This window comes from Rutilus rutilus (genome assembly GCF_951802725.1).
Source record: "Rutilus rutilus genome assembly, chromosome: 21".
NCBI classification, from domain to species: domain Eukaryota; kingdom Metazoa; phylum Chordata; class Actinopteri; order Cypriniformes; family Leuciscidae; genus Rutilus; species Rutilus rutilus.
In genome coordinates this window covers 14,172,459-14,199,939 of record NC_140226.1, presented here as the reverse complement: position 1 = coordinate 14,199,939, position 27,481 = coordinate 14,172,459, and the positions used below count along the sequence as shown (strand labels likewise).

The following is a 27,481-nucleotide window of genomic DNA, read 5'->3' as shown; positions in this document are numbered from 1 at the left end:
AAAAGTAGTTAAAGCCATTTATTCTAACACACTGTTTGTTTGTTTGTTTTTTAGGTCAAGCCATCGACGGCAGATAAACTTCTTATCAGTAAGTTTATTTTATTACATTTATTTGCTCAAATGGGCCTACAAATGGTTTTGTAGTCCTTTTCATCCGCTTCCCAGCATGCATTGGGGCATGAATAATTATGGTTAACAGTTTTCCAGGCTATTTTGTTGTCATCTTGTGTAACCTATTAGTATTGTGATGACTTTAAATGATAAGTTAGGTGATTGTTCCGGCACTTTCAAACCTGGAACGATAATTATAAAGATAACTTTAACGAAAACTATAGGTCCATATTAGCATCCTTACCAACGTACAATATTGTTCTGTATATTGTTTCTCTGTGCCCTTATCGTTATAGTTGTGGTGTTGACTCTGTTACTCTTTTATATTTGGAACGATTTTTAAAACTATATACAGAGCCTTTCCAAAAAATTTGAATATCATGGAAAAGTTTATTTATTTCCATAATTCCATTCAAAACGTTAAACTTCCATAGATTATAGATTCAAGGCCCACAACTTAAAATTTCAAGTATTTCGTTGTTTATTTGTACATAATTTGGGCTTCCAGCTCATAAAACCCACGAAAACAGGATTTCAAAAAATGTGAATATTACATGAAATCACACAGTAATTACACAGTGATACCATGGTCATTGAACCAGGTTTTGGTTATTTTGGCAGTGTGGGCAGGTGCAAATCCTGCTGGAAAATGAAGTCAGCATCTCCATTAAGCTTGTCTGCTGAAGGAAGCATGAAGTGCTCTGAAAATGTCCTGGTAGACGGCTGCGTTGAGTGGACAGCACAGTGGACCAACACCAGCCGATGACCAACACAGACTGTGGAAACTTCAAGCATCTTGGATTGTGTGCCTCTCCATTCCTCCTCCAGACTCTGGGACCTTGGTTTCCAAATGAGATGCAAAATTTGCTCTCATCAGAAAAGAGGACTTTGGTCCACTGTGCTTTATTAAATCCAGAGTCAACGCAGCCGTCTACCAGGACATTTTCAGAGCACTTCATGCTTCCTTCATTTTCCAGCAGGATTTGCACCTGCCCACACTGCCAAAATAACCAAAACCTGGTTCAATGACCATGGTATCACTGGGTAATTACTGTGTGATTTCATGTAATATTCGAATTTTTTGAAATCCTGTTTTCGTGGGTTTTATGAGCTGGAAGCCCAAATTATGTACAAATAAACAACTAAATACTTGAAATCGTTTAAGTTGTGGGCCCTGAATCTATAATCTATGGAAGTTTAACGTTGTGAATGGAATTATGGAAATAAATAAACTTTTCCATGATATTCAAATTTTTTGGAAAGGGTCTGTATTTGTCGTTGTTGTTATCATCCTTTGTTTTTAAATTCTATAATAGTATTTCATTATATTTTGTATTTCCTTTTTAATATATTTTTGTTTTTTAATATTTTTATTTCAGTTTTAGTCATTTTGGTACTTAAACTTGTTTATTTTAGTTTATTTCAACATTTATAATTCTCATTAGAAGTTTTTATTTATCCCTTTAGACTGAACAAATGAAACATGTACATAAACTGAACAATTTACACACATCTCCTAAATTCATATTATGTCATCATAACATTCACTTACAATTAAAAAATACTTTCATAACATTTACTCACACTGTAAAAATACATGCAAAATGTTGCCTTTATTTTTTAAGTTCTACAACAATTAGGGGAAAGAATATTATAAGAGAAAGGACCGAACGCATAATAGTTCTTACACATTTGTAAGATATGAAGAGCCTCTACACATTGATCCGATCAACCTCTTTTAACAGATCACAAGAGAATTCATCACTCATGCTGTCCTGCTGGCCTCACACATTTGTGTGTAGAGTGAAAATTTATGAAAACAAGATGCACAGGATTCTCTGCTGAATAATTCATTGCTATACAGTGGCCTGCCTGTGATATTAAACAAAAGAGAGTAACATATTTTAATATTTGGGAATGATATCATCTAATGACTTCACAGCCATAATGAATTATTGAATTTATTTTGTAATCCATTTAGCAGGCCGGAAGTGCATGCCTCTGATATTACTCTTGATATTTGATACTTTCTGGGTGGATGTGGACCCCTGGCCTGACCACCATCTGAAATGGGTGTCAAAAATTGCTTTTGCGCCAGGCAAATGTTTGCCGGATGTTCCCAAATTAAAGCAGGGCACATATCAATCAATAAATCAATGAAGTAGAGCTCTCAGTGTCTGTTAGGAAATTTCCCATTTCCTTCCTAACAAGGTTGCTCTCGTAAATAGACGTCCATTATTATTGACTAATTACATTTAGCTCATTGATTCATTGATGGTCAGTCAAAGTTCATGCTAAAAACTAATACATTTAAAAAGATTTTAATGTTGTGGGCTTGTGGCTTATTTAAGAGATAGACATGTTTTTGCAAGTAAAACTAGCAGGTATTATATATATATATATATATATATATATATATATATATATATATATATATATAAAGTTTAAAACTGATATTGATTATACATCCTATTGCCTACTCATTTAAAATTCTCAATGTCACTTCTTCAGGACAGCGTATTCATCGTTGTATATGCTAGGTTAACTGTCCATTGACAAAAGTACCTCTTCCGTCCAGTGAAGGGCAAGTATTCCTCTGAGGAATTGATACTTGAGAGGTTTTAAATAGGAGGGATGCGCTTCCTCCCTTCAGTTCATGCCGAGCTCTCACTGCACGAACTTCAGGCATGGAGAAATTCATCACTCCTCTGTGAGGACGTAAGATTTTCCATCCTGCATTTTATTCTGAAGGTAGGATTTGATTTTTTTTATTTTTATAAAGATACTGGTTGAATAGTTTAAAGTTTTCAGTTATTAGCTGTATGTGCGACTGTTACTTGTATATAGTTGTTATATGTATGTATATATATATATAGGCCTATATATAAAATAACAGATACCTGAGTGCAGATGATCTAATGTATGTTATGTAAATGAGTAAATTAATGTAGGAATTATAAAATTATGTAGACCTAAACTGCTCTACAGTGGCCATTACAGTTTTCCAAAATATGTAATTTATTATTTTATAAAATGTATATGATATATAAAATATATATATATATATATATATATATAATTGCATAATAATTGCATGTATGTATGTATATTTTTTTTCTGTGTGCGTGTATATATATATATATATATATATACTGTGTGTGTGTGTGTGTATATATATATATATATATATATATATATATATTCAATTTTAATATAATTTAATTTCCTAAATATTTAATTTATTTAATTTTAGTTATTAAATGTAAAAAAAAAATAACTAAAAATGTCTATTATTTGAAGTATTTTTATATATGTGAATAGAATCCTGTTTATTTCCTGATAACTCACCACAAAAAAGTTATTTGTGACTGTAATTGGATATGAATAGTCTGTGTCTGTACATCAATATACAGTGCATTCATTAATATTGTAATATTTTATGCCTTTCAGTATGGAAACCTTAAATTAGATTATTAGCCTTGTATTAGTAGCAGTAGTATTATTCCTCAAATTTTTCTTTGCCAATCGTAATTGATTTTCAAATTCTGTGCAGCACTTTTCTGAAAAGGGCCTGCAACAATGTCAGAGAGGAAGCCCAAAAACTCGGACACACGTCCCAAGAACCTGCGGAGCTGGAGTGCTGATAGTTACATCCGCAGTATTAAAAAACGCTCCCGAGGGTCACGCCACGAGACAGCGCCCAGAGGGGAAGATGGGGAAGGAACAGACGACCAGGGCGTACGCTCTGCCTCTTGTCCTCGGAGACGTCGAGAGCGAAAGTGCAGCTGCACGATCCCTGGAGAACCAGATTCAGACTCTCCTTGCAGGAAAGGTCTGTCCCGTCGTTCCCTGAGGCAGAAGTTTCAGGATGCCGTCGGCCAGTGCCTTCCTCTTCGCAACCACCACCACCATCATCACCAGTCCGGGTCCTCGCGCCCGTTCTCTGTCCTCCTTTGGTCCAAACGGAAGATTCATGTGTCCGAGCTCATGGAGGACAAGTGTCCGTTCTCTCCGAAATCTGAACTGGCTCAGTGTTGGCATCTGATCAAGAGACACGGCGCTCACACCAAACCTGCTTTAAGCATCGAAACCGAACCCAAGGGTCCCTTGTTATCCTCCTCACCTCCAGCGCTCATTTCCTGGGAGGAGATCAACTCATCCGGGGCTTCTAGTCTGGATGACTGGGATCCGTCTTTTGCACATGGGGACGCCCAGTGCTGCGCCCACACTGACTACATCCTGGTTCCAGATCTGCTTCAGATCAACAACAGCCCCTGTTATTGGGGGGTCCTGGATCGTTTCGAAGCAGAGCAGCTTTTGGAAGGGCAACCAGAAGGAACCTTTCTGCTACGAGACTCTGCCCAGGACGAATACCTCTTCTCGGTTAGCTTCAGGCGCTATAGCCGCTCCCTCCACGCTCGGATAGAGCAAAACGGGAAGCGCTTTAGCTTCGATGGCCGTGACCCTTGCATGTACAGGGATTCCAGCGTCACGGGCCTACTAAAGCACTACAGTGACCCTGCCAGCTGCCTGTTTTTTGAGCCTCTTCTCTCTCGCCCTCTACCTAGGAACTTTCCGTTCTCTCTGCAGCACATGTGCAGGGCGGTCATCTGTAGCTGTACAACGTATCAGGGCATTGATGCTTTGCCATTACCCTACACTTTGAGACACTTCCTTAGGCAATACCACTATCGGTGCAATGGAGCTTGTGCTGTTTAAAAACTGACAAAACTACATGTTGCTGGATTTGACGGATTGAAAGGCACAGTAAATGTATTCAACACAGCATGGTGGACGTAGTTACCATGCAGCACAAAAAAAAAAAAAACAGTTCATGTTTCTAATATAATCTTGTGCAAACCAAAGATATGTAGGACATTGGTTCAAATTTGAAGTATTTTTTGCAGGTTTTCTACTATGTGAATTTCATTTCTTTCTTGTTCTTGTTTATCATCTGTTATTATCATTTACTTTTTGTATGCAATTTTTACTTTTTGTATGCAGTTTTGTACCCTAGATCTTCATGATAAAACAGGGAATTAATAACTTTTGTTTCATTTATTGGAAGTTTTTCCTATTGTAGTACTTACCAGATTCCACTAGATAGCAGACTTGTAAAACTGACTTGACAATTTCTAACTACTACTACTATCTATTCATCTTGTATTTTAGAACTTAACAGTGCCTAAACCATATCTGTTTGAGTTGCAAAACCATGTCAGTATATTATTTGATAAATCTGTCCCGTATAACCACGCAGTCTTGAAGCGATTCAACCACATATTGTAGCCAAACATTTTCAATAAAACAAGCAATAGAATCAACAAATAAATTATTAAGACTGATTTGTTTCGCTGTGCTATGGTTTACATCAAATCTCCTTTCAGATTATGTTTTATCATACAAGATTTCACTGGGTGACTATATGCGAAGTTAACTGCTATTTATGAATCTGGGTGCATTGATGTACAGGGACAAAACCAGTAAAGTGAGGGGCTTATATTGATTAAAAGATCAATAATATTCTCACTTTTTACAAAATGTGATATGATTCTCTCTTAGCAAACTGATTTACTCATGATCTGCCAAACCCATTCATGTTAAATATTTATGTTCTTCAGATGATGAAATCTTAGAGTGAGTGATCTTTATCATGAACTCATAGCTTTATAGCTCATATACCATTGTGAAATATTAGAAGAACCTCTATATAGACACAATAGACACATTTTTCTACTTCTAACTTCCTTTTAGGGGCTATTTACTGATCACCATTTAGGTGATTTCAGATTTTAAATGTCTCAAAGATCCTTTTGGGAACAATTCGTCTTTAAAATGAAGGCAAATCCGGACACACGTCCACAAACAAAAAAGACAGGAACTAGATCATGCAGAAATGACATGCCCTAATGTGACCATTAATCTTATCATAATATTTGGTATTGCATTTCATTCTACAAGCAGATACAAGAGCTGCTTCCTGGAGTATCAAATTATTCAACAAACAGACAATGAGGATAATTTGTCTATTCTCTTGAAGAGGATTAAACGTACAACCTTAGGCTGTATTACATTATTGATGCTTAAGCCTCATACCAGACAGTTTTGCTGCAGGCAGATCCAATTGCTGTTTGCCATTTATTTTTTTGAGAGCAATTACATTGTTTTTACATGCGGCTCAAACATTTTAAAATAATATTAACTATGAGAAATGTTCGACTGATTCATTTATAACAATAAATAATTATTTTTAAAATACTTTTAATGTAAAATAATATATCTGGAACGTCACTACACGTCACACTTTGGGTGGGGTCAATACTCTGACTCAGCCAATGACATTTGGTAAAAATGAACGGTCCGTCCCACTTTTACACGTCACTGGTGTCAGCGCGGGAGATGTGAGCGAGTGTGGCGCTGAATACTGAGAATTACCGCCAAGCTAAAGCTGTAAGTACTGCGTGTTGTTTAAAACATTTATGCAGCATATATCGATGTATTGTTATTCGATTATAATGGTTTACTTTGCCACGTGCATTCTCCCTTAGGATGTTTTGTTTTTATTCCGCGGTTGTCGATCATTTTGCATGGACATCAGCTGTCTTAGAAGCACATTTGCACTTCTTTGTTTTCCAAAGATTATGCTTTTTTGGGGGGTCTAAACTTGAGATAAAAATGAATTTACTTTTAGTAAAGGCTGATTATGTTTGCATCACAAAAAAAAAAAAAAAATTGTCAAATGATGTTATTTCAATTTCTGGTTTGTATATGTGATCATGGTCATTCTGATCCTTGAGAGAGGAAGAGATCAAGAGAGATCAAGTAGGGAAGTTAAATTAATAAAAACAATATCATTTGTTACAAGTCCCAGTAGTTACAGATAATGTCTTTTTTTAAATATTTGATTATAGAAGTAAATTAGAATGCTGTAATTATAAGTATTATATATTTTTACATTATTAGTATATCTGCTATATAAGCAAATTCTGTATCAATGTGTGCAAGTTACATTAGACTATAAGACAGACGATACAGAGTAATTTTGTATTGCAATACCTCTGAGGATAAATTAATTTATCGAATTAGTTAATTTCAAATATAAAATGAATTATATATAAATTATATTTAATGCTAATATATATTATTACACATATCACCAGCAGCAGACATTGTCTGTCCTGTATCTGATTGTCCTCCTGAGAGCATCATGCCGTGTGAAAGGAAGCCCATGCGTTACGGTCACTCAGAAGGCCACACTGATGTCTGCTTTGATGATGAGGGAAAGTAAGTGACATCTTTTGTAATATCTCAAAACATACATTTGATTTCGGACTTAACAAATGGGCAATAATAAGATGCCTGTAATCCACTTTATGATCTTTCCCAGGTGTATTGTGACTTGTGGGAGTGATGGTGATGTCCGCATATGGGAAAGTCTAGATGACGATGATCCCAAGTCTATAAATGTCGGGGAGAAGGTCTATTCTGTAGCCTTGAAGGTAAGTTCACATTTGTTTTGGTGTGTTCTTTCACAGTGGATTATAAAAGCATAATTACATTAATAATGCTACAGAGAGTTTTCTCGTAAAACACCTGAAAACGGTCAATTAAATTTGAATCCTGTTCATTTTACTGCTATTTAAATGTCAGTGGTTATTTTTTCCTACAGAATGGAAAGCTAGTTACAGCAGTTTCCAACAACACGGTTCAGATTCACACTTTCCCAGAGGGAGATCCAGATGGCATACTCACTCGATTCACCACCAACGCAAACCACGTCACCTTCAACGCCAGCGGGTCAAGAGTGGCTGCCGGCTCAAGGTACGAGTTGCTTTCATTCCTTTACATGCTGCAATCGTGTTCTTAAAGGGACAATTCACCTAAAAATTGAAATGGTCATGTCATAAATTACTGTAAAATGCTAAAAAAAAACATCTTCGGAAACAAAAATGAAGAACTTTTTAATGAAATCTGAGAGATTTCTGTCTCCCTGTTGAAAGTCTATTTACCCAAAACTCAGATGATTCAAAATGTTCATAAAGAGATCATAAAACTAATCCATATGAACAGCTTGACAGTCTAGAGAAAAAAAAAATTGATTCTTGTGTGAGCTTCTGTTTACCGAAATTAAATCTGTTCATCATTTAAAGCGGTCGTGTCTCTTCAGAAGGCTTGGAAGACCTACGGGTTTGGAGGTTGAGTAAATGATGACCGTATTAAAATTTTTGTGTGAACTATCCCTTTAAGCATGTTTGTCTTATTTCCATGTTTTGTTTTATATGTATTTTTAGTAGCGGTTCTGTGTATTAGTTAAAATTGCTGAAATAAAAATCATCCAAATCTCACGGGTCATTTAATATTTGAGTTCTCCCATCTCCGTGCTTTTGTGGAGAGGAAGCCACTTCGATTGTTGTATGATTAGTTACAAATGGCCGTTTGCCGGACATATGGATTGCTTTAAGTGGCTGCATCACGGATGAAGGCAGCGAGCATGTCACAGCATTGATTAAGCAGTTTTATCCCGCTGCCGATGCTTGAATATTGATGCACTGGCAGCTGAGCTCCAAACAGGTTATTTGATTTCTTTTTTTCTTCCTATAGAGGTCGGAAATGAGTTTTCATTTATTTCCCCACTTCAGATCAAAAGATCTACAGTGCCAATATGAGTCTCTGTTGAGCTGAAAATGGTGGAGGATGAAGGGGCTAATCTTGGCGTTCTGTTTTCCAGCGACTTCCTGGTGAAGATAGTGGAGGTGGCGGACAGCAGTCAGCAGAAGACCCTACGTGGGCATGACGCTCCCGTCCTCAGTGTGGCTCTTGATCCTTCTGATGAGTTCCTTGTGAGTGTCATTGTGCCTGTTTTTAATGTTCAACAGGTGTCATTTTTTTAAATGTGTCTAAATTAAGAATTGCTCGTGAACCAGTTATCACTGTCATGTTTGTCGCATACATTAATGTTGAAAAGTTTGGGGTCAGTAAGATTTAGATTATTATTAGTTATTTTTTTGAAGAAAGAATAGTAAAGACATTAATAATATTACAAAATATTTCTATTTCAAATAAATGCTGTTCTTTTGATCTTTCTATCAAAGAATCCTGGAAAAAAGTCATGGTTTCCACAAAATATGAATGTTTTCAACATTGATAATAATAAGAAATGTTTCTTGAGCAGCAAATCAGCATATTCAAATAATTTCTGAAGGATCATGTGACACTGAAGACTGGAGTAATGATGCCTAAAAGTCAGCTTTGCCATCACAAGAATAAATTACATATATCAAATATCTAAAAATAGAAACAGTTATTGTAAATTGTAATAATATTACATAGTAATTCTGTTTTTTACTGTATTTTTTATTAAATAAATACTGCTTTGATAAGATACACTTTCAAAAGCATTAACAATCTTACCGATCCCAGGCTTGTGAATGGTCCTGTGTGTTGTTTGTGTAATTTAACATGTTCTGATGAGTATTAATGTATTTAAAACGACTGTTGGGCCAGTATTGGTAATTTTGTTGTGCTGATGTGACTTCCTGACAGGCTTCCTCCAGCTGTGATGGATCAGTCACTGTGTGGTCTATTGAGTCTCAGGTGAGGCCTTATCAGCTCTTCATACAACGAAATACACGTACAATGGTGTCCAAAACTCATAGAGCACTAATGAAAACGCTTCTATATTGCATTTTGTAATTGTAACTTTTATTACATACCATAACAATTGAATAAACAAATCAAATTTAACTGTTAACTTTTAGTTTTAAAAATGTATTTAGAACAAATTCACATGGTGCAAAATAAAGCAGAAACATTTTATATGAGCCTTTGTTTTGTTCACAAAAAAAAATTAAAAATTCAAAGTCTTCTGGACCCTTCTGTATTTTGATGTAAAGCTAATCCCTGTTGTGTGTTTTAGACTCAAGTAGCTCAATGGAAAGTTCTCCAGAAGTCAAGTGATGTTAGCAATGCCAAGTCTCTCTGTAGACTTGCTTGGCAGCCTCGTTCTGGAAAGGTATTGAAAATGTCACGTTTATATAAGCTTTTTTTAAATTAACTTAACATTTTCAGGTTTCTTGCTTCGGTGGCTTCATATATAACTACTTGATGAGCACATCAGTCAATCTGTCAGTCTTGTAAATGACTCCTATCACCAGTTTCTTACAACAGTCGTGACATTAAGATACATTTTCTTTTTTTTCATTGTTGTGTATGTACTTGTAGCTGCTCGCTGTACCGGTGGACTTAACCATTCAGCTGTATGACAAAAACACATGGACACATGTTAGCACACTCTCTGATGAACTCATCACGCAGGTCAGTAGAAAACCATCCAGTAGTTTACAGTGGAACAGTTACTTATAAGAGGAATATAATTAGAAAAGGTCATTTGTGGGTGGTGGAAACCTTTATTAGCGTTACAATTGCGTATTAACCTTTCCCTTACTGTATCAGATGAGATAATGTACTGTGTGGTTAAAGTTGTGTGTTAAATTGCAATGCATTTTAATGTTGTCATGAACAATTCTTTCCGATTCGTTCTCCTCCCCAGGTTTTTAATGTTGTGGTCTGGTCGCCGTGTGGGAAGTTTCTGGCTGCAGGAACAGTTGGCGGAAACCTGTTGATTTGGGATGTAGAGGCCAAACTGTGTATTGAGAGGTTATAGTCATATTGATCTTAATATTATTGATAAGTTTGGATGTTGAAACCCAGTGTTCGAGGTAACGCTTTACAAGTAATGTGAGTTACACAATCAGATTACTTTTTCCCCCAAGTAACATAACACATTACTTTACATAAAACGTAACTAAGTTGCATTACTTTTTAAGGGAGTAGCACAATGTTGTAATGCATTACTTTTAAAGTAACTTTCCCCAACACTGTTGAAATCTGACTGTAAATATTGCATTGACCTTGCATTGAATATAACTGTACACAATATTGGTTGTGTTTGAGGATGTTTTTAGTGGTGATGGTGTTTGTTAATCTTGTACCATTGCAGACAGAAACATGAGAAAGGGTTCACTGTGTGTGGGATGGCATGGCATCCCTCAGGGGGCCGGATCGCTTACACGGACACAGAGGGCTGCCTCGGGCTCCTGGAAGACGTGTCGTCCTCTTCCTCTACCATCCAGAACACCAAGGTCAGTTGTACCCTCAGGCTCTCGCCTATTTTTCCCTGAACATACTGCACCAGAAATAGCATCATCAACGTAAAGTCATGAGTGTCTAATAGGGATGTAACGATTCATTGTTATAACGAGATATCGCAGTATAAACGCGACGACATGTATCGTCGATGTAAACGAAACGAGTTAGTTTTATCCAAGACACAGCTTACTGTATTTTTAAAGTATAATTCACCCAAAAATGTAAATTGTCATCATGTTCTCACCCTCATATCGTTTCAAACATAGGATTTTCGTTTATCTTCCAAACAATGAATTTTTGGATTAACTAACCATTTACAGTTTGGGAATAGTCATTTTGTCACGCTTTCTTGCGATTAGATCTGTCATTGATCATCTGAAGAGCATACGTGCCGGAGCAACAGTCCTCAAAGCTAACATAATTTAAAGCGGCAGTCCTCGAAGCGAAAGCATTGCTTAACTCACTATATCGCGTTTTTAGTTTTGGTAGTATGATGATTTAAAGTGTTTTAGATTGTTTATTCTTATCATGTTGCATTAATCTCTGTGAGTGGCTTGTCTGTGTGAAAGAGATTCAACGCTACTGCGCTAGAAAAAAAATTAACGTTTACAGAGTTTCAATAAAGCTACTACATTTAATGTTGTATAATTATGCAGTGGGGCAATATTTGTGGATCCTGATAATGCCAAATGTCTGATTTTACCAGTAAAAAGGGCTTACATTCATAGGCTATGCAGAGTGTGGTAGATTTTTCTCTATTTTCACACCTGACCTAAGTCTACCTGGGTCTCGTCTACAGTCGACGTTTAGTCTATCTGGGTCTCGTCTACAATCGACGTCCGCTAACGTCTACAGTCGACGTTTAGCCTATCAGGGTCTCGTCTACAATCGACGTCCGCTAACGTCTACAGGCGACGTTTAGTCTATCAGGGTCTCGTCTACAATCGACGTCCGCTAACGTCTACAGGCGACGTTTAGTCTATCAGGGTCTCGTCTACAATCAACGTCCCCTAACGTCTACAGGCGACGTTTAGTCTATCTGGGTCTCGTCTACAATCGACGTCCCCTAACGTCTACAGTCGACGTTTAGTCTATCTGGGTCTCGTCTACAATCGACGTCCGCTAACGTCTACAGTCGACGTTTAGCCTATCAGGGTCTCGTCTACAATCGACGTCCGCTAACGTCTACAGTCGACGTTTAGTCTATCAGGGTCTCGTCTACAATCGACGTCCGCTAACGTCTACAGTCGACGTTTAGTCTATCTGGGTCTCGTCTACAATCGACGTCCGCTAACGTCTACAGTCGACGTTTAGTCTATCTGGGTCTCGTCTACAATCGACGTCCCCTAACGTCTACAGGCGACGTTTAGTCTATCTGGGTCTCGTCTACAATCGACGTCCGCAAACGTCTACAGTCGACGTTTAGTCTATCAGGGTCTCGTCTACAATCGACGTCCGCTAACGTCTACAGTCGACGTTTAGTCTATCTGGGTCTCGTCTACAATCGACGTCCGCTAACGTCTACAGTCGACGTTTAGTCTATCTGGGTCTCGTCTACAATCGACGTCCGCTAACGTCTACAGTCGACGTTTAGTCTATCTGGGTCTCGTCTACAATCGACGTCCCCTAACGTCTACAGGCGACGTTTAGTCTATCTGGGTCTCGTCTACAATCGACGTCCCCTAACGTCTACAGTCGACGTTTAGTCTATCTGGGTCTCGTCTACAATCGACGTCCCCTAACGTCTACAGTCGACGTTTAGTCTATCTGGGTCTCGTCTACAATCGACGTCCCCTAACGTCTACAGTCGACGTTTAGTCTATCTGGGTCTCGTCTACAATCGACGTCCGCTAACGTCTACAGTCGACGTTTAGCCTATCAGGGTCTCGTCTACAATCGACGTCCGCTAACGTCTACAGTCGACGTTTAGTCTATCAGGGTCTCGTCTACAATCGACGTCCGCTAACGTCTACAGTCGACGTTTAGTCTATCTGGGTCTCGTCTACAATCGACGTCCGCTAACGTCTACAGTCGACGTTTAGTCTATCTGGGTCTCGTCTACAATCGACGTCCGCTAACGTCTACAGTCGACGTTTAGTCTATCTGGGTCTCGTCTACAATCGACGTCCCCTAACGTCTACAGGCGACGTTTAGTCTATCTGGGTCTCGTCTACAATCGACGTCCGCTAACGTCTACAGTCGACGTTTAGTCTATCAGGGTCTCGTCTACAATCGACGTCCGCTAACGTCTACAGTCGACGTTTAGTCTATCTGGGTCTCGTCTACAATCGACGTCCACTAACGTCTACAGGCGACGTTTAGTCTATCTGGGTCTCGTCTACAATCGACGTCCGCTAACGTCTACAGTCGACGTTTAGTCTATCTGGGTTTTGTCTACAATCGACGTCCGCTAACGTCTACAGTCTACGTTTAGTCTATCTGGGTCTCGTCTACAATCGACGTCCGCTAACGTCTACAGTCGACGTTTAGTCTATCTGGGTCTCGTCTACAATCGACGTCCCCTAATGTCTACAGGCGACGTTTAGTCTATCAGGGTCTCGTCTACAATCGACATACCCCAACGTCTACAATCGACGTCCCCTAACGTCTACAGGCGACGTTTAGTCTATCTGGGTCTCGTCTACAATCGACATACCCCAACGTCTACAATCGACGTCCCCTAACGTCTACAGGCGACGTTTAGTCTATCTGGGTCTCGTCTACAATCGACATACCCCAACGTCTACAATCGACGTCCCCTAATGTCTACAGGCGACGTTTAGTCTATCTGGGTCTCGTCTACAATCGACGTCCGCTAACGTCTACAGTCGAAGTTTAGTCTATCAGGGTCTCGTCTACAATCGACGTCCGCTAACGTCTACAGGCGACGTTTAGTCTTTCTGGGTCTCGTCTACAATCGACGTCCACTAACGTCTACAGGCGACGTTTAGTCTATCTGGGTCTCGTCTACAATCGACGTCCACTAACGTCTACAGGCGACGTTTAGTCTATCTGGGTCTCGTCTACAATCGACGTCCGCTAACGTCTACAGTCGAAGTTTAGTCTATCAGGGTCTCGTCTACAATCGACGTCCGCTAACGTCTACAGGCGACGTTTAGTCTTTCTGGGTCTCGTCTACAATCGACGTCCACTAACGTCTACAGGCGACGTTTAGTCTATCTGGGTCTCGTCTACAATCGACGTTCGCTAACGTCTACAGGCGACGTTTAGTCTATTTTGGTCTCTTAACTCGCGTCAACTTCTTTTGTAAAAGCAATAAAAGCTGATTATATAATGTCTGTACATTAGGGGTGACCCCGAATAGTCGAAGATTCGATGCTTCGATAGGAGGAGCCTGATTCGACTACCGATCTCATGGTCGAATCTTCGCAGAGGTGTTATGAAACGAGGATCATGCCCCTTTGGCTATATGAGGGCGCTCAATTTCACATAGAACTAGCTTTTATGTCAATACGTTAATATTCAGCCTATTATGATAATGCTGTATATAAAAATGTGCAAAGAAAGAAGCTTTTAATAAATATTTTTTAACGTGCGTGAATAAATCCAAACACCCCGTGACAGATTTAAGTTTCACTTTCGATCCCTGACCGACAGAGGAGCGTCTTCGCGGCAAGGATTTAAATCTTTAACAATGTCTGGGATAAGAAAATCTAAAGTGTGGATGTACACCATCAGAAAGGATATTCTCCAAGGCTGGATTTAGCATCATGAAAACCATTATCGCACTTCTGCCGGCCAACGTTAACACGTTTCACGCATAGACTGGGTTTCACGTTAGAATGTATTTTATCTGCGCGCACAATTTGAAAAGACTCCAACGGACACAGACAGAGTGAAAGACTGGATTTGTTCTCTCGATCAGGTAGGGTACAAGTGATTTCAAAACTTTTCAGCCGGTTATAATTTGATTTTTGGATGCTGTGAACATTTTTAGCTAAAAAGACTGCCACTCCAGTTTATTTATTGTTGTTTCTGCAGTTAAAAAGACAAAGTTGAAAATTCTGGCTACTATCGTTATTTTAATAATTTCTTTATTTTTATTTTATTTATTAATCTGTCAGGGTTATCTAATCTAACTATTTGTGGCTTGTGTTTTGAATATATGTTCCCCAGCACTTTAGGCATTTTGCACACATTTGCTCCTCATCTTGTGACTTGATTCTAATTTATTTCGTTTTGTATTTTTTATTTATTAGAAAGGTATAGGCCTATTCTGTTCTAATTTAATTTTAGTAAATTAATTGTTTATTTTTTCGGTGCATCGATGTTGTGCTGTAGGCTGGCCTGCTCGCACAGGTAATTTAGCCGATTTAATTTGATTTGCATGTGAAATGCAAATCCTGTCTGCAGTGTGGCCTTTCTGGAGTTATGGTATTTCTTAGTTTTATTGATCCAAAATGTTTTTATACATTTTCTTCTATATCTTTGTGTGATTTTCTGTACATCGCGGCTTTGAAACGTTAAAGCCCCGCCCCCATACACATGATTCGACTATTAGTCGACTATAGGCAAGACATGACGATTCTGATTCGACTATGAAAATCCATAGTCGGGGACAGCCCTACTGTACATAAATGTTAATTTAAACGTGCTCCTTTTTTTCAACTCATGTAAATGAATCTATAATGGTTTTTTTTATGCTGATATTTAGGCCACTGCAGCTAAAGAAACAAATGACTATGATGACCTGTTTGATGAGGATGATGACCGGATACTGGACGAGGGCACGAGTGACTCGCGGTCTCCAGTGAAGAAACCCATCATGGATGACGACGATGACGACGACGACCTCATGCCTGCCACGGGCAGACCGCGGAACAGAGGGTCCTTCTTGGATGACGATGACAATTCTCAAGGTATGAGACATCACCACAAAGCAAATAGTGTAGGAAGATACTTCAAGTAAAGCGCTTTAATTAAAGGTTAAATGTTTTGGTATCTCAAGATCCAGGCTCTGTAAAACTGGATGGACTTCCAGAGGAGGATGGCATCAGTGCTGTTCTTCCAGCGGTGGGTCCTGCAGTGTCCCATCCCATATACGAGGGTCCCATGCCATCACAACCCCAAAGGGCTTTCCAGCCGGGATCTACCCCAGTTCACCTCATGCATCGCTTTATGGTGAGGAGAAATCATACCCGTTTTCAAGTCAAGTCAAGTCACCTTTATTTATATAGCGCTTTTTACAATACAGATTCTATCAAAGCAGCTTCACAGTGATAACATGAAAATAATACAACAAAGTTAGTTTCTAGAAGAAAATTGTGTCAGACAACATCTAGGGCTGGGTCAAGAAACTGACAAATACACATGAAATTATGTCAAAATATCATAAACACAGTCAGTTATGTCTTAAGTGAATGTAAACAAAACAAAATGCATGTGTACAGTACATTGGATCTGTGCATTAGGTCTTAAAGTGACAGCACCCTAATAAACCTGCAGCCGTCTGTGTGGTCAATTTTAAGGACAAAAGAAAAAAAATCACTCACTGCCCTTGACTGAATAACTTTTAAGGATTAATCTATATTTTATTTATAAAAAGAAAACTATGCAGTGCTATTTTACATTTGATTTCAATTTCTATACCTTGAACTTTGTTCAGTGGAATTTGTTTGTGCTATTGCTAATTCGTTTATTTGTTCTTATTTTATCACTGACTGTTTACTTGTCTTTAATAATGTCTGAAATTTATATACTTATATTTTCTAGTTGTTTTTGCTGTGGTATATTTGTTAAAATCATAGGCAAATGTTCCTGGTGTAAGTGTTCTTTAGGCTACTGATTTTTGTTCATGGTTTTCAGCTGCAACAGAATGTTTTGCAAAAAGACACAGATTAAATGTGTATATCTAAATGTTTGACTTAAATGTTTAATTTTTTTTAATTTACTTTATTGGAATTGAAACTGGGAATCGATAAGAATCGGAATCGCTAAAATTCAAGTGATACGGTACCAACCCTAATTACAACTCCCTAAACATAATATGCATTACAAATATTTAATAACAATAATTTATTCTTTTGAAAACACAATAATGTGCAAACAACAGGAACTGTACAACAATTTGAAGTGATTGTTGATTTACTGTTAAATCAAATGTAGTGAAAGAAAAAAATTATCATATTATATATCTTTTAAAGCTCCCTATGTTCCTTCTCAGATGTGGAACTCCGTGGGCATCGTCCGTGGCTATAATGATGATCAGGACAACGCCATTGATGTGGAGTTTCACGATACTGCTATACATCATGCCATGCATCTCACCAACTCCCTGGGCCACACCATGGCAGATCTATCCCAGGAGGCCGTGCTGCTGGCCTGTGAGGGAACTGATGAGCTCGCCAGGTAATCTCAGTAATCATAGTTGACTTGATTTCTTTAAGTTTAGACATTAAGTTTTTCATCTCTTTAATTTAGACATTTGCTGAATTGGATTTAGAGTTTATTCAACGGGTCAGCTATTACAGTAAGTTAGATTACAGTCAGGAGAAGCTGGTGTGAACCTTGCTCTAGAGACCCATTTCCCCTTTGTCCTGAATTGCTTGTCCTTGTTTGCGAAGCAAATTTGCACTTTGCCTCCATTTTTATTTGCATAACTACTAATCCATTATAAATCTGGTAGTGAATTATCTGTCGGTGAATTGCAAACTACTGCCTATCTGTGAAATGCACTTTTTTTAAATGAATAATTAATTGCAACTGTTCTAGTGGAATAGCAAATAAAAGGGGAATAGCACATTTTTTGTAGAAAACTGGTTACACATTATTTTTATGATGTTATATTTTATATTATATAATTAAGATGTTCTTGTTAGTGTAATTATACATTTGTGACCCTGGACATGGGTAAAAAATTTGAAATTGAGATGTATACATCATCTGAAAGCTGAATGAATAAGCTTTCCATTGATGTATGGTTTGTAAGGATATGACAATATTTGGCTGAGATACAACTATTTGAAAATCTGAAATCTGAGGGTGCCAAAAAAAATCATAAATTAGAGAGAGAGTAAATATTTTGGTATAAAGAACAAGTAACATCATAGAAAACAATAAATATTGTGTCATAAATATTTTAATAGAAAATCTTTTTGTTCCTTTCTCAAATGTCTAATTGTGTGTCTCTCTCTCTCTCTCTCTCTCTCTCTCTCTCTCTCTCTCTCTCTCTCTCTCTCTCTCTCTCTCTCTCTCTCTCTCTCTCAACAGTAAGATCCAGTGTTTGCACTTCTCGTGCTGGGACACTCATAAGGACTGGATGGTGGATCTTCCTAAAGGCGAGGACGCGCGTGCCTTGTGTTTGGGTCAGGGCTGGGCGGCAGTGGCCACCAGTGCTCTGATGGTCAGGCTGTTCTCCATCGGTGGTGTGCAGAAGGAGATCTTCAGCCTGCCAGGAGCTGTGGTCTGCATGGCAGGACATGGAGAGCAGCTCCTCATAGTGTATCACAGAGGTACTTAATTGTCGCCTGGTTCAAATTAGTGAGCAAGTGACAAATATCTGTATCGGCCAATGGTTGTTTGTTAAAATCTGTATTGCATTGGCACAAAAAAATCCTAATGCTAGTGTTTGTTATTTATCGTTATATTTAAATGATTGGCAAAGCAGTTGTAAATGAGAAAATATTGAAGTTACTTTAAAAAAAAGTAATAACTTGTGAAAGGCCACATCTGCAAATGACTCAAATGGAATAAATCCTTTCTTTTAACCATTAAAACGAACAATATGAATTTGGAGAATCCGAGCAGATTCTCCAAAACGAATCTGACTTTGCTTGTGCTTTTTGTCTGCAAATTGTTTGAGCTTGATTGTCATGTATGCCGTCAGGTACTGGGTTTGATGGAGACCAGGCCCTTGGCGTACAGCTGCTCCAGCTCGGGCAGAAGAGAAGGCAGGTCATCCACGGAGAACCGTTGCCTCTCTCACGGAAGTCCTACCTGGCATGGATGGGCTTCACTGCAGAGGGTGAGTCACCTTCAACCTTCCGGTTGAGCAGGAGTTACTCACATACTTCCTCAAGCTCTACTGTATTCACTTCCTGCTTTTTGAAATTTTTTCTTTAAGGAAATTGAGAAAAATAAACAACTGCCTAGAGAATTTTTATGTAACCTTGACTTTAGCTTCAATTTCCTGATAGTTGTCACACGCTATACACAATACTGTTCAAAAGATTGGGGTCAGTACATAAAAGTAAAGTGTTTTTGATCAAATAGATGCAGCCTTGGTGAGCATAAGAGACTTTTCAAAAACATTCAAAAACCTTACCAACCCCAAACTTTTGAACAGTAGTGTATGCATACAGACAGCCTCAATCAAAGCTAATAGACATGGACAAAAAAATAAAAAAATAATCAAAGGGGTCCTGTGGTTTCTTTGGTTTACCTTTACCTGTTTGAGTAGTGAATGATCATAACTCTTTTTGCAGGAACCCCGTGCTGTATTGACTCGGAGGGTGTTGTACGTATGCTGAACCGGTCCCTGGGGAACACATGGGCTCCTGTCTGCAACACCAGAGACACCTGCAAGAGCAAATCAGACCATTGTTGGGTTGTTGGGGTTCATGAGAATCCACAGCAGATCAGGTGCGTCATTTTCCTTTATTCACAAATGTCAGATCTCTATGGAAGCTTGTTTCCGCCCCAAATTAAAACATTTAAAAGATAATTGCGTCTTTTTATCTTGCAATTGACTGATGTCCCAGAATTGCATGATATAATGTCCGAATTGCGAGATTTAAAGTTATAATTGCATGATATAAACTCTCGATTCTTACATCCTTTTTTTTTTTTTACCAGAGTTTATATCACGAAATTGCGAGTTTATATCATGCCATTCTGAATTTATAACAAGCAGTTACAACTATATCATGTAATTCTGACTTTATTTCTCGCAATTGCGAGTTATATCATGCAATTCTGACTTTATAACACAATTGTGAGTTTATATAATGTAATTCTGATTTTATATCACACAATTGCAGGGGAAAAAAGTCAGAATTGTGAGATAAAAAAGTCGCTATTACCTTATTTATTTTTTATTCTTGTACAGAAACAAGCTTCCTTAGATCTGTGACCCACTGTGTCTATAGCCAGTGAAACTGGGAATCTTCCTCATTTGTCTCAGGTGTATCCCATGTAAAGGCTCACGTTTCCCACCCACCCTACCCCGTCCTGCTGTGGCCGTCCTGCCCTTTAACCTGCCTTATTGCCAGACCACTACAGAGAAAGGCCAAATGGAGGTATGGCCTAAAATCCATCCTGGAGTCTTGTCAAATTCATTTCAACTACAGTGTCATGTAGAGTTCTCTACTAATATGTGTTTTATTTATTTATACATTTTAAAATGTTCAGAATGATGTCTTAGCAGTTTTTCTTGCTGTTTTTTGCTCCAGAATTTTGTGAAATGAATGTTGTGTTTTTATAAAATAGGTCAGCCTTTAAAAACATGCATTGTTTCATTCTTTTTAATTACATTTTATGTTAATTTTATTTTATTTCCAGTGTTGCTGACCTGGACTAAAAGTCAGTTGTAGCCATCCCTGTCTTGCTAGTGCATTATTTGTCTGACACTTGATGTGGATCCTGAAATATGCAGGATAATTAAAAAATATATATTTTTAAAACTGTTTATTTATGTTTATGTTTTCTAGGAGCAGTACTGGCGGTCTATGCTCTTTCATAACCACTTTGGCTTTCTGTCATCCAGTGGTTATGAAATTGACAGCGAGGGTCAGTCTCAGGCCGAGAAAGAGCAGCAGGAACTGCTAATGAAGATGTTCGCTGTAAGTCATTCACGTGGCCAGAACAGGAAGTTAAAGCCTGGTTAAATTCAATTGCTTATGCCTGGATTGAATTTCACTGTGATATTTCTGTAAAACAATTGTGGAATGTCATAAATCAGAACTCTGCTTTGACATCTGTATGTCTTATATTCAGGCTTGGCTCGCACATTCGATCAGATTTGTTTTAACGGTCCTTCCAGACATCTCACCATGTTTTATGCTGTTTGTTGTCTGTTTGTGTGTGTGTGTGCCCGGGCAGCTGTCGTGTAAACTGGAGCGTGAGTTCCGGTGTGTGGAGCTGGCTGAGCTGATGACTCACAGCGTTGTGACGCTCGCCATCCGTTACGCATCTCGTTCCAGACGCATGGCCCTGGCACAGAGACTCAGTGAACTCGCCCTGGAAAAGGCCAATCAGCTGCAGGAGGAGGAGCAGGAAGATGATGATGAGCCGGCCTATCAGAGGTTAGAACGGAAATCCGGTTGTTTTATTTATATTAATTATAAGTCTTTCAATTCTACTCCTGGAAATTAGATGTCTAAGAATTGTTGGATTGGTTGCAGTTTCTTAGAAACCAGTATTTCTTCCAGTTTTAAGCAGAAAAAGCTTATGAACTGTGGTATCAGTGTTTTGCCTTTTTTTCTGTCTTCTTGTTTTTGTAACTCATATTTCTACAGTGAATACTTTTTTTTGTAGTTATGTTTACTTATGTTGCGATAGTCTTTTTTTCCCCCCATTGTGATGTATATCAGAGTGAAATGGCTTCTCAAACAAGAAAAAATGTAGAGTGTGACTTGATTTTGTCCATGGGAAATGATTGGATGGTTGTGGTTTGCTATTGCTGTGATGTCATCTGAGTGACAGGTTGTCCCGCCTTGGTGCCAGTAAACACATCGTCAGAGAAGAGATATGTCGTTCATCATTAATCATTTATCATTTATAATAAATACTATCATTGTCAATTTTGATTTCATGGTGACTTTAAAATACGTAATCTGCTTTGTGAATCCAATGTTTTTGAAATTATTTCAAAAGTGAAAAAAGTCCCTTTCAATAGTCATAGTAGGAATTGACCAAAAGTTTTGGGAACTCTGAATCAAATAACCTTAAAAATGGTTGAAAAATTGTGATGCCAACATGCCAAATGTTTTGTTTCTGTATATTTAGGCACACCAGTAGAGAATATAGAGGATCCAATAAGATGAGCAGCAGACAAGCACACGTTGAGAATGGCTGTGAGGAGGAGGAAGAGCAGGAAGAATATCCACAGGAAGAGCTAATGGATGCAGAGGAATCAACAGAGACCAGGAAACCACGTAAATATGCTGTTTTTTTCTCCGTACACATCTGAAAAGTAGTATATTAAACCAAATGCCCCATGCATTTCAGCTGTGTGTTTCTTGATGTTTGAAATAGAGGCTTTCTTGATCATTCACATTACTTGTTTCAGCGTGAGTCTCAAATACTGCAGTGGACAGCTTTAAGATTAAGAAATGCTTTTTTTTTTTTTTTTTACTGATTTAATTGGTTTTTGATATGAAGATATTTTGACTTGCCAGGTTTGAATCCATTCAAAAAAGGAGGAAAATCACCTGAAAGGCCCTCTCCCAAACCAGGCGAGTAGAATATTAAACCATTTCTATAAACGGAAAATTATAAAACTCAAAGGAATATGTAAAATAGTTCAAACCTGAGCATTTATCAACTGCCAAATGCAACATTTTATTTTCAGTGTAGAAATAAAGGAATTCATTTTTGATTATCAAATTGCTACTTTTTTCTACATGACATCTTTATCTTTCTAACTGATTTTGAGTGGCATAAATGACTGCCATGAGAGATGAGTGTCTGGTGACAATAAAAATTGTGCTTGTGTGTCACAGTGAGCAGAGAAGGACGCGTGAACCCTTTCAAGGTAAGTGCACATTGTTAGTGAAAGTAAGCAAGCTCCATATAAGTGTTGTGTTTCAAGAATACTTTACAGTACGCATTTGTACATTTACAGTATATTAAAAAAAACACATTTAAACGTACAGGTGTCTGGTGCGGAAAAGTCCTCAAGTTCTCCAGCTGGTCAGCCCAGAACGACTAATGTTTTGGACAGCATGACGATGTCCAGCAGAAAACCTGCAACTCTCAGCGGAACATCAAAGCAGGGCAAAGCCCCTGTCCTGAAGCCCCTGGCACCCAAATCAAAGTCCAAGGTACAGTGTATTGCTCAAATACAAATGTTCTCCATCCCTGTGGGGTCACACAACCTGTCTGACCCTATAAAACTCACTCTTAGCTCTGTCTGCAAGGGATGACCTGGTTATCTTTTCCTCTAACAAATGTTCTGCTATCAGAACTAAACAATCTTAGAGTAAAATGTCAGAGGTGTTTTTATTGGAATATAAGCAACATTATGATTTTTAGTCAATGCACTGGACACAAAAATCCCATCTTGTACAAAACATATCTTTAGATGAGCTATAGAGAAAAAATATGTGAGATGCATTTCTCACAGCGAGTGCCATGCGCAAAAGAACAATAACAAAGACGACACAGTACACTGTCATATGGAGGTAAACAGAGCTGAATTGAAAGCATGGGGGATTATTATTAGGAGGCCATGATTGATAAAGGCCAATGGAGGGAATTTGGCCAGGACACCAGGATTACACCCTTAAGGGCCGTACACACCGGGACGAATATCGGCGCGCGTTATTCGCCAGCGTTTTTCAACGCGTTTTTTGTGTTCACACCCAAACGATTTTCGCTGACGATGAGCCGAGTGAACATGCAAATTCATTCCCTGACATTAGATGGCGCGATTGTCAAACGTTCGTGGGAAAAAGTTACAAGCCTATGTACATGAAAGACAATGAAGTAAAATGAAACTCACCATCAAGGCCCATTTACTCTGCAATACCACTCCATAACAGTTCTCTTTTATCAAGATTTTTGTAGTCGCGTTTGTCATATAACGTTAGTTCTTTATGTTCCGACACCAACGAGGCCAGCAGCTCTACATTCATCTTGCCTTGCATCTTCCTCGTCTTATTTCTTCCCAGCAGTGTAGACGCTATCTTCTTCGCCTGTATGTGTGCTCGGCAAGACCGTTTTGTGTTTGAGCGCCCCCAAGTTGTGTTTTACTGTAACTTCAGAAGCTCCAGACACGTGAGCAAAAGCGCCAATCTCATTGGTCGGATAGTTTTTGACGCGGCGCGTCAAACCAAAAAAACGAACCCGAGGCGTTTTTTTAAAAATGACGCTTTTACGCGTGGCGTTTTTCGCGTCGGTGTGCACACTCACATTGGCGCCCTTTGTTTAGTCACGAGGCGTTAAACGTCGGCGAATATCGCGCGCGAAATTCGTCCCGGTGTGAACAGGCCTTTACTCTACAAGAAGTGCCATGGGATTTTTAACGACCACAGAGAGTTAGGACCTCAGTGCAACATCAAGTCACCTTTATTTATATAGCGCTTTTTACTATACAGATTGTTTCAAAGCAGCTTTGAACGTCTCATCTGTAGGACTAGTATACGAGTAAAACATCTCACTGTCCCTCCACTGACTTAACTTTGCTGCCAACGTTCATGCTCAACGAGTGACCGAAGAACTACCGCTATGTAAAGTCTTTGGAGTGACTCCCATCAGCGCAGAATTGTGACGAATGTTGATCTAGAGTGCTGTTAAAGTCGCATGAATTCTGATGATGACTGAGGTCGCATTACAAAACATCAGACCTGTATCTGATTTAGGACCACATATGGAAGTGGGCCAAATCAGAAAGGAAAAGATCAGATTCCATGTGGTTTGTGCTGTTATGGAGCACTGTTTTTTTTTTTCTGCAGTCTGAATGTAGGTTTTTTCTTTTTAAGACCCAGGCCACACTGCTGCAGATGAGTGCCTCTAAAGGAAACCGTAAGAAACAGGAGGACAGCCAATCAGAAGCAGAGAAAATGAAACCAGTTCCTGCGGCTACACCTCCAGTATCAGCGGAGAATATCGAAAACAGAAAGTAAGAGACCGCAGCACCTTTAATTGTAATGATTTTTTTTTTTTTTCAAAGTAAAAGTATTCCATGTCAGATGTCATTGTTGCCCAAGTGTCTATAAATGATCAAATTTAGAGATGCACAATATAAAAGTTTAGTGTTAATAGTGTAAATCTGTTTTTTTAAAGATAAAAGGTGCCTGAAGCTCTTGTGCCAGTCTAAATTTAAATCCTGTATAGTATAAAATATAAGAACCTTCACAATTTGGCATAGATGAAGAGTTTGCTGTTAAATTCAAATTTCTGTTAATTAAAAAAAAAAAAAAACATGATATTGTATTAGTTATATATACAATATTAGTTCAATCAGATTAAAGCAGATAATTAACACTGTTGATTGTGGTTGATCGATGTTTAATTTCAGTAATTGTATACATTTTATTTGCTTTTATTAAATAGTGTGTGTGTTTTATTTTAAATTTATTTACATCCCACAATTAAATGAAATTATAGTACGTCATATGTCATTATTACTTATAATCAGTATTAATTTTAATTTCTTTTTTCTTTTTTTTAAATGGTAAATCAATCGATATTGTTATCTTGTCGAAAATCACAAAATATTGCCAGATGAATCAGTCTTTTGCTATTTGCTTTGGCTGACACCAGTGTGTTCATCTGTATGTTGTGCTTCCCTAATCAAGTAGCAGATGATTGATTAAGGAACTGTTCGTCCTTTTTAGTGGTTTGTTTACACTTGTCTGTAACCAGTTTACTTTCTTTAGGCCAAAAACCGGCTTTCAGCTGTGGCTTGAGGAGAATAGGAAGAGCATTCTCGCAGACAATCCTGACTTTGAGGAAATGGATGTTATCAAGGAAGGCATGGGGCGTTTCCGCACTCTCTCAGCAGAGGAAAGACTGGTAAGACATTTCATGCATGGGACATGTATTTTATCCAAAACGGTTGACTAATTTCTCAAGCAAATCCTTCAGCCTGTTATTTAATCCAGGAAGGTTACTTAGGAATTTCCATTTCAGTTTTCTTGCATGTTTCCTCGTTATTACGTAACAGATTTCATTCATGCACTCGTGTGTTTTTTTTTTTTTTTTGCAATTTCCTCCAATTCTTTTTTTTATGCTCTAACTCAATTTATCCATGACAACACGGTTCATTAGCCAGCATCCTCCTGTTTTCTGATCTCCACTTACCTGTGTATTTGTGTGGGCTTTCCAAACACTCATGCTATCCGCCTGTATGAACAATCTGTTCGTGATCCCGCACCCACAGAGCCACTCAGTGCAGGACAGAATGACTCTTCACACACTCCAGCCTGGAGGGCGAACGGTTGGTACGACTGTTGCTCTGGAAACTCAGGCTGGGGGTGTGTGCCGTACTCATTGATCTTATGTTAATGACATGAGGGTGGCATTAGGCGGTGAAAGAGTGCGTTACAATGGTGAATGGCGTACATTGGGAGGGGGAAGGGGAGGGAACGTGCTGAAAGAGTCCCGGTGCTCATATGTGAAATGGGTCCGGTGACTCATCACGGTCATCTGTAAATGTTCATCGCCTTTGTTTACACCAACCGTGAACAAATGTGTTTGGGTTGGCAGTGGTTTGTCAGTCATTTTTAATTACAATCACTGAGGCTTATTTGAACGATGCAGTTTGTTGCTTGTGTGTGTGTATAAAAATCCTGTATCTTCTTCATTCAGAACTGGACGGAGAGAGCAAAGGGCGACTCGGACCCCAAGAAAAGAAAGCGCGAAGATGAAGCAGGACGAGTAGATGAACATACGGAGTCAGACGAGGGCAGTGCCAAAAAGAAAAAGTCACTGGATACTTCTGCTAAACTTTCTGCATTTGCATTTAACAAAGAATAGTACTCAACACAATTTAGTTTAATGCTTATATATTTTTTACATTTATATTTTAATATCGATTGGGGGGGGGGACTTTTAAAAGTTGTTTTTTCCATTGCTTACTGTGATTTTTGTCTGATAGATTAGCTGCTCATTTGTGATCCACTTGTTCTCCAGAAATATTCTCAAGTTGGAGCTCTTTTGAAAGCAGTACACGTCTCTCTTCATTTGCATTTGAAATGAAGCAAAGGCTCTTTGTTAATAAATTTGCAAGATGGTTGATAACAAGGTCTCTTTGAATATGGTGATACTCTGAATGCTGTGGTCTCTCCTACTTTATTTTTGGCTGCTTTGTACATATGTTGTTGTGTGTGAAATTTTGTTCTGTATGTAAAACAATCATAATAAAAGCTAAAATGTTGTATTTTGAGTCTTGTCTGCTGTATTTTCTTTATTCTAAATGTTAGCTTGGCAAATCTGCAAGTTGAAAGTACATAATGTTGCACACCGGTGATGTAATGACGGGCATCCTTCAAATGTGAAATGAATGGGTTTCTGATGTTCATCTGTGGTCACTGAACTT

General features: G+C 38.4%; 2 protein-coding genes across 4 annotated transcripts; both read left to right on the top strand.

Moving 5' to 3' along the window:
• The first annotated feature begins 69 nt into the window (after positions 1 to 69).
• Positions 70 to 27,328, top strand: wdhd1 (WD repeat and HMG-box DNA binding protein 1). Of its 3 annotated transcripts, none has more exons than XM_084394246.1 (26): positions 70 to 88; positions 7,275 to 7,395; positions 7,499 to 7,610; positions 7,781 to 7,932; positions 8,840 to 8,951; positions 9,655 to 9,705; positions 10,028 to 10,123; positions 10,333 to 10,425; positions 10,661 to 10,767; positions 11,111 to 11,252; positions 15,935 to 16,139; positions 16,229 to 16,401; positions 17,444 to 17,628; positions 18,490 to 18,731; positions 19,106 to 19,243; positions 19,704 to 19,860; positions 20,402 to 20,516; positions 20,928 to 21,059; positions 21,319 to 21,521; positions 22,225 to 22,373; positions 22,617 to 22,673; positions 22,941 to 22,972; positions 23,094 to 23,261; positions 24,921 to 25,060; positions 25,821 to 25,956; positions 26,752 to 27,328. In XM_084394246.1, the coding sequence occupies exons 2-26, from the start codon at positions 7,319 to 7,321 to the stop codon at positions 26,917 to 26,919; spliced, it is 3,342 nt and encodes a 1,113-aa protein (XP_084250372.1). In that variant the 5' UTR covers positions 70 to 88; positions 7,275 to 7,318; the 3' UTR covers positions 26,920 to 27,328. The 3 variants fall into 3 exon arrangements, with proteins under 3 accessions (XP_084250372.1, XP_084250371.1, XP_084250370.1); XM_084394245.1 differs by lacking the exon at positions 70 to 88 and adding an exon at positions 6,479 to 6,561; XM_084394244.1 differs by lacking the exon at positions 70 to 88 and adding an exon at positions 6,487 to 6,561 and having other exon boundaries at positions 7,272 to 7,395.
• socs4 (suppressor of cytokine signaling 4) lies at positions 3,468 to 5,427 on the top strand. The gene has a single exon (XM_084394247.1). It carries the CDS (start codon positions 3,691 to 3,693, stop codon positions 4,828 to 4,830), a length of 1,140 nt encoding a protein of 379 aa, XP_084250373.1. The 5' UTR covers positions 3,468 to 3,690; the 3' UTR covers positions 4,831 to 5,427.
• Positions 27,329 to 27,481: the final 153 nt, after the last annotated feature.